The 7,230-nt window shown below is 41.3% G+C and overlaps 1 protein-coding gene across 2 annotated transcripts in view; it reads right to left on the bottom strand.

The window, feature by feature from the left end:
* Window positions 1-1,663: 1,663 nt before the first annotated feature.
* The window catches only part of KATNAL1 (katanin catalytic subunit A1 like 1), a 43,589-nt gene continuing 38,022 nt past the window's right edge, over window positions 1,664-7,230 (bottom strand). For both annotated transcript variants that reach the window (XM_032678256.1, XM_032678255.1), the window contains 2 exons: window positions 6,389-6,515; window positions 1,664-4,951 (listed from right to left, as the gene is read on the bottom strand). In XM_032678256.1, coding sequence (XP_032534147.1) covers window positions 6,491-6,515 — 25 coding nt within the window. In that variant the 3' untranslated portion in view covers window positions 1,664-4,951; window positions 6,389-6,490. The remainder of the gene's footprint in view (window positions 4,952-6,388; window positions 6,516-7,230) is intronic.

Here is a 7,230-nt window from a genome sequence, read left to right as displayed (position 1 = left end):
CCCATACTTTGCCACTTCGTAACAAAGACAGAACTTTCCATGTGGCACCTCCTTGTCTGTTGAGGTAAGTTTTCTTGCATTGGGAAACCAGCCTAGCCAAGACATTTCATCCCACCTTTTAACACTAGTTGGGGCTTTCTAAAGAAGAGGAAAATTGCCTGAATCTTTCCCAGACATCTAGGTGCAGACGTGTAGAAGCATGGTGCTTTAGCTGATCAAAAGACAGCTCTGCACTGCACAAAAGAAGCTCCTCTATTACAGGTACTGAGCTACCGTGTATGAGGTAAGTGGGTCACAAGAACAGGTCACAAGCAGAGTACAAAACCAGACTGGCTTAGAAGGCGGAGAGGGTCCCACATCCCTGTACTGTGGGATACGTGAACATCACTTGCTGCTGCAGGACACGGCTTGTATGGTAGCTAGGCTTTGAACACAGGTGACTGAGGCATCCACAGCCACGTCCAAGCATTCACACAGCGCTCTCGTGAAACACTTAATGTGAACAGGGAAAAAAAATGTGTGCCACCTCTGAAATGCAGCATCTCTCTGCCTTTGCTATCACCAGCATGGGTGGCTTTACACAGTCTGCTTTATTCTATCAGAGGGCTACTGAGCTGGCTTGGCTCCACTCTGCACCTACAGCGCTGTTGGGTGGGCAGCTCACACAGAGTAGGCTCTGCTGCCACCACGGTGCTGACACTCACTATACACCAGCATGTAGCTCTGGCACTCCCAGGCTCCCTGCTTGCTCCCCGGCAGCACAGTGTCACCTGTATGTTCATCAGGTACTTATCTGTCACTACAGATCTGAAAACAATCTCAATCTCCAGTCTGACTCAGGGTGGCTTATTCTGACAACAGAATAAAAAAAAAAATCACTTATTTTTTCTGCTGCTTCCACCTTCTCGTGCCTGGATGGTATCATGAAGTCTTCGCACATTTGATGAAGGACTTCTTTACAGCACACAAGCTCTTTCATCTTTTCCGCAATCAGAACAAGTCAGTGCACTTTTGCTATTTCAGTCTCTTTTAAACTGGGGTGAGCTGAACTTTCTATGCAAAGATTTAACCTCTCCTGAAATCCCCTGATCAGCATTTCCCTTGCTTGCTCTTTCATGTTTGAGGCATTATGAAACACTGGAAACTACACATTCTTTCATAAGGAAGTTAGTGAGAAAATTCGAATAATCAACTCAGTCCTAGGAGATGCGGGATCTCTTTCCAAGTTTGAAAGCTTCTTCCTAATAGAAGTTTTGGTCTTGAAACTCTCCTGGTTAGCAGGCAGCTGATGATACTGCTTCTCTGGAGACTGATTATACTTCCAGCCCAGGGGCAAGTTATAAAAAAGCCTGCCTGGCTCTGGGAGGTCTGAATCAGGTGCTGGGGCCTCTGCTGGGGCCTCTGCTCCCCTCTCCCCCACCCTGCTTGCATGCGCTGGGCATTGGGGCATTCTGCATTTTAAAATTTGTGGCAACAAAAGGCCAATTTAAGAGAGAAAGCATTGCTGCCAGCATTAGCCAAAAAACCCAAACTCTGCTTTAACTGTTCTCCATCCAGGACTTCAGTGAGTCCACCAGCACCATGACATGCTGAAGAGATCTGCATTGTATGGCAGCATTTGGAAACAGTTATCACCAAAGCACTCGTAGCCCCACTCAAGTGAGACAGACAGACTCTGTACGTACATTTATTACTTCATACAAGCAGATTGCATATTGTACAAAAATTAACAGTGCCACGGAAGAGGGCCTTCACAGGTGTTTAGAAAACATGTAAATACAGCTTTAAAACGTTTTTTTATGTAATTTAGGTACAATTACTGAAGCACCACTCACTCTGTGTGTGTGTGTATATATATATATATATATATATATATATATGCATCCACACGTGTGCACATGATCTCCCCACAGAGATGCAGATCGAACACCTTGTCGCAGCAGGCTGTGATATGCTCGTACATTGTTCTCTGAGGAATCCAACATATTTACACAAGGGTCTCCACCAATGGGACATGAACTGGACTTGCACTGAATCAGAGACTCATCCTCTGGGCCTTGAGCTGCTGCCACCATTGACTGCCCTTCTTCCTCGGGTTGCTCCTTGCTGTACCCCACTGCTGGTTCCCCTCAAGTTAATAACCCAGTCTCCAAGCCCACCTAGGTGAGTGTGCCAGCACGACTTGGTAAAGGTGTAAGGGTCAGCACACAGGGCCAGATCCCTACCCTGGAAGGTCTTGGCAGAGAAAGGATGGTCTCGGCCTTCTGGGGTGCCTGATCTAGCAAGACCCAAGTAACAGGTATAATGCTGGGGCACAAACCATCATAAACATCTACTGCCTGAAAAATTTCAATTTTCTGTTCAGCAGCTGTAAAAGATGAATGGACTTGTTAAGTAAAAACATATCTGGGGTAGAAACCAAGACCTTTAGAGAAAAAGACTGCAGCACCTGAATAATTCCTACTAAAGGGAATGCCCAGTACAGTGAATTTTGCTTAACAGCCAAGAGGGAAGTTTAATGCCTTAAGGTAGAAGGTTCATCAAAAAGCTAAACACCAACATTTTTCCCAGGGGCTGTGCTTTCATCAGTAGGAAGGTCACTGCTGCTTGCAGTGGGAAACTGAGCAAACCTGTATTTAGACCCTACTAAGCAGCAACTGCTGAATCCCAGCACTGCTCTTGGGCAGCTGAATAGGGTTGGTTACTGGCATTCATGTCTACTCCCTTCCACATCTTGATTGTGTGGACTAAGCTCCTTGGGCAGCAACGGCCTCTCTAGTGAGAGACCCTGTAGTGCTAATCTGGCTTTGGCCACAGAAGATTTGTGTAGCTTTACTAATTTCTACTGCAGTAAAACAAACAAACAAAGAATAACTGCTTCAGTATACAGCTTCGATAAGGAAGAAATGACAGACAATATCAATGCTTTCAAAGCTTTCTCTCTATAAAGGTCCAGTTATTCCTTGGGAGGAATCATAGAATCATAAAGGTTGGAAAAGACCTTTAAGATCATTGAGTCTGACCGTTAACCCAGCACTGATGTGCTCACCACTAAACCATGTCCCCAAGTGCCAAATCTACATGTTTTTTAAACGCTTCCAGGGATGGTGATTCCACCACTTCCCTGAGCAAAATAGGTAAGTATGTAATCTAAGGCTTTTGCCTTAGTGGTTTACATGTCATCACCCAAGAGACCAGTGTGCTGAGTATATGATATTATTGGGAACTTCCAAGAACTACCAAAAAGGCGCAAATAAAGATATACTCCCATTCAAGAGGAGGTGCTATCTGTTTCTTACTCCAGTTTGTCACATCTGTCTATGCCACCAGGAGTCTCAGCAGAGAGCTGAAGGGTAGAATACCTACCAAACTGCACGGCAATTCACATCCACCAAGATGCTTCAGGCCTACCTCATGAATTCACCAAAAATTTGAGAGCTTGCATATTTCTCTGTAAATTTGGTCGTTTGACCACTCCTTCACATTCCTACCACAGGAAACCTTCATATGTCAGACTTGCAGTCTGAGTCTGTGAAAAGCTCTTATAAGTCAGTGTGACAGGACTCTAGAGACAATTTCTCATGCTAGAATTTATAACTCAACTCTTCTAATCCTGCACTTGTATGAGGGAAGGGAAAAAACAGACAAAAACATAAATGAGATCATACAGATTATTTTCTAAATATTACTAGATCAGTAATATTTATACATTTTTAAAAAATCTTCATTAAAAAAAATAAAGCATGAACAGTTCTACAACATAAATAGGTAAAAGTTCCATTGCCTGGTAAAGGTAGGAAAGAGTTCATACCTAATCAGAAGTGGAAATTCACAGCCATGTGTTTTAAGGATAGTCGAGTTTTAAATACAGCCTTGAAATTAGTGTCTTTACTGTATTAAACTCTTAGTATTAAAATAATAATAATAACATTCACATTTAGATAACACAGACAAAGCATAGAATAATATACAAGCATGGAAGTGCAAGTTATAACCTAAGTCAAAGTGCCCATTGGTCAAACTTCAAAATGTCTACTGGTCAAACAGGTTCAAACTATGTTCAGAGATCAAGTATAAACCGGACTGAGAGCAATCAATGCCTTTTTCTTTTCCTGTCATTTCCACCAGAAGTCATCACAGGTAAAACCAATACAGTTTGAAGTGACATCAGTTCCAAACGGGTGTACAAGAGAGGAGAGCCAAGCCCATGTCTTGATGGAAAACTTATCCTCATTTCCTCTGTGTAATACCAATTAATCCACAGGCTTTGCTCTGAATATCCAAGCACAGAAGGAGAGAATAGTAACTTGGATGCCACATTCAAGGGAGGCAGAAGCAGCTCAACAACAATGTAGCACTTAAGAGCAGGGGGTACAGCGAGCCCTTTTTTTTCTTTGTCTGGAGTCACATCCCCCAGGTGATTTATTGTTCCTGCCATGAAAGATGACTATGAGGAAATTAAGTAACACTAATCCTCATTTGAAAAATCAAAAGATTACCCTCACAGGTATAATTTTTCCCTTCCTGTTTGTCTTATTTAACTATTTCAGAGATAAAATGTATTTTACAATATCAGCTCATTATTGTATTCATTCCCTTTAAAGGCAAATAGTTTAAAAGATCCTGTCACCAGAAGGGAGTGGGAGGAGGGCAGAGGCAGACCTTTTATTAAACCTTTAAAAAGATTTCTAACTCATTTAGTGAGAACAACAAAAGCCATAAAACTCCAGCAAAGGAAAACTGTCACTGAGATTAAGCAGATCCAAACTCCGCCATCCATTTCTCATACTTCTCCAGGTCTGCAGCAGAAACAGATTTGGAGATTTTCTTCAGAGCCAGCTCAAAGTCCCCCTTGGTTACCGGCATCTGAAGCTCCTCTTTAGAAAGTGCACGAATCTCTTCTGGAGTTAAGCCATTAATACGTCGTCTCATTGCCATTAAAGATGCATCCCTGGAAATACAGGAGAAAGTATGGGAGCTAATTGCTAGCAGCATGTGCTGTAAGCCTATGAATTTTGATTGTATTCTCTTGCTAGAAACCACTGGTAGGAACACTTAAGACAGCATCTATTTACCACAGAAGATGTGGTTCACATCTTTCTTAGTTTCCATGTTCCCAGATCATTACATTAATTCAACATAAAGAATGCATTGGCACCAAAACCCATTTAACCATATGGTAAATGTGCAGAGATAATTAAAACTATAAAACTGAAAACCTTTTACAATGATTCATACAGATGAAATTTTACAACTTCAGAGCAGGAAAGGGCAGGGTGGGAGACAAACGGCACTCAAAGACTTTTTTTTTAAAGTAGTCTGAATTTTTACACACCATTCCTTTTAGATTTCAACCTTCTCTCTGCAGTCAGCAAGTGTTCAGAGTGCAGCCCAGTTCAGTTGCCTGCTCATCCATAGCACCTGAATCTGTGAAGGGTGGAGCAGGAGGCATCAGACACAGCATCACCTGCCCTTGCAGTGCTGAGGCTGTTGGTGTCTGTGCCTTCTCATGCCCTGCCTGCTCTGTGACTCCTCCCCAGCTCGGATGCTGCCAGTGCAGCTCACTGGCATGGAGAACACTGCTCATTTTCTCACACCACGGCCCACAGGCAGTCTGAAATTACATTTTCTCTTTCCCCAGGTTTTTCCCAGCATGGGATAATACACGCCTTAGGGAGAACAGGTAATTTCATTACTACGTGACACACACCAAGTTTTCAAAACCGGGGAGTGATTTCACATTTTCAGAAAAGCAGCAGGGGAAGAAAAAAAATTCCCAAGCCATGGTCTTACTGGATTAGTTTTTCTTGAGAGGGCTCTTAAGGGACATAGACTTCCTTCTGATAATTTTTTTCAAATACCTATCCTTCAATGCAAGACTCATTTGCCAAAAATTAAATAAATTGTGGGAACAGGATTAAATACTAATGCTATAAAGTATCTGTAGCACCCTTACACCTAGAAGATTCAGGCGGTCACCAAGACCATGCTGCACTGATGGCTGTCCAAACATACAACCCCAGAGAAGTATTCTGTCAAAGGAACTTTTTACTTTACAAAATTCCAGCTCTTAAACTAATGAGATTTAAAAAAAAAATAAAAATCCAAACCTGTTTTGCACTACATTAACAAATGCAGCCAACTACAGTAAATGCAGCCAACAGTAACATGGGATTTGCTCAGATAATTTTTTTCTCTTCAGATCCAAGAAAAACACATTTCACAGACTCAACATGACAGTAATACATGGTTCCAGTAAAAAGATTTGGGTCTCAAAAACAGACACTGTCAGCATGGCTTCAGTTGTAGTGAGTATTGCCTTTTATCATACAATGCAAATGATGACTTTCCATGCAGTTTTAGCTACAAATTAAGGAGAATGAGATACCTGCAAACATTAGTGATGTCAGCACCAGAATAGCCTTCAATTTTCTCAGCAATTTCTTCAAGGCTGATATCAGGATCCAGTTCTACTTCCCGAAGATTAATCTTAAGTAGTTCTGCTCTGCCTTTTGCTAGAACATAAAAATACTTGTTGCAAACTTGCAAGAGTTACATTTAAAAAAAGACATAAACACAAATTTTTCAGTGAAAAGTACAAAAAAAAGAGTTCAATGTAAGAAAAGAAAAGAGAGAGAACAAGACATACTAAAGTGTATAATCAAATACAGTAAAGTTAAGTGCAGTATATTAAAACAGTATAGTCTAGAGATATTTGTCAAAGTCATATGTCATTAAAAATGTCTGTTATGTCTCAGGTGATAAAGCACTTGGTTACATACTACCCAGAGGCACAAAAGAACAATCCTACAAATGTCTGCTTCTTCTCACATCCCTTTGAATTCACTTGCTGTTCAAGGGTTTAATTGCATATTATATTCACCCAGTTTCATTAGAACCACAAAGATTCTATTAACAGAGCTTCAGACAGCAAAACTCCTTAACAATAAGCTGAACTTTAGGCATATGTTTAAGCACTTTACTCTGTTGGGACCCAAGAAAGCCGCTGAAGCCCAGCAGAAGACAGATACATGAATACAGTAAACATATATTTATATATTTACAATACAAATATCCTGGTATCCCACTTTTACACCCGGACACAGTGTGTACAAAGTGATAACCAGCTCTGTAAATAAGCATTTATGCAGCCAATTAACCATTTTTCTTGAAGAAGGCATGTGCATATGTGCACATGCATATGTGCATGTACATATGTTAAGCAGCCTA

The sequence above is a fragment of the Chiroxiphia lanceolata genome, chromosome 2 (genome assembly GCF_009829145.1).
Source record: "Chiroxiphia lanceolata isolate bChiLan1 chromosome 2, bChiLan1.pri, whole genome shotgun sequence".
Taxonomy (NCBI): Eukaryota; Metazoa; Chordata; class Aves; order Passeriformes; family Pipridae; genus Chiroxiphia; species Chiroxiphia lanceolata.
The sequence above is the reverse complement of the archived record's forward strand: the minus strand, read 5'-3'. Positions and strand labels throughout refer to the sequence as shown.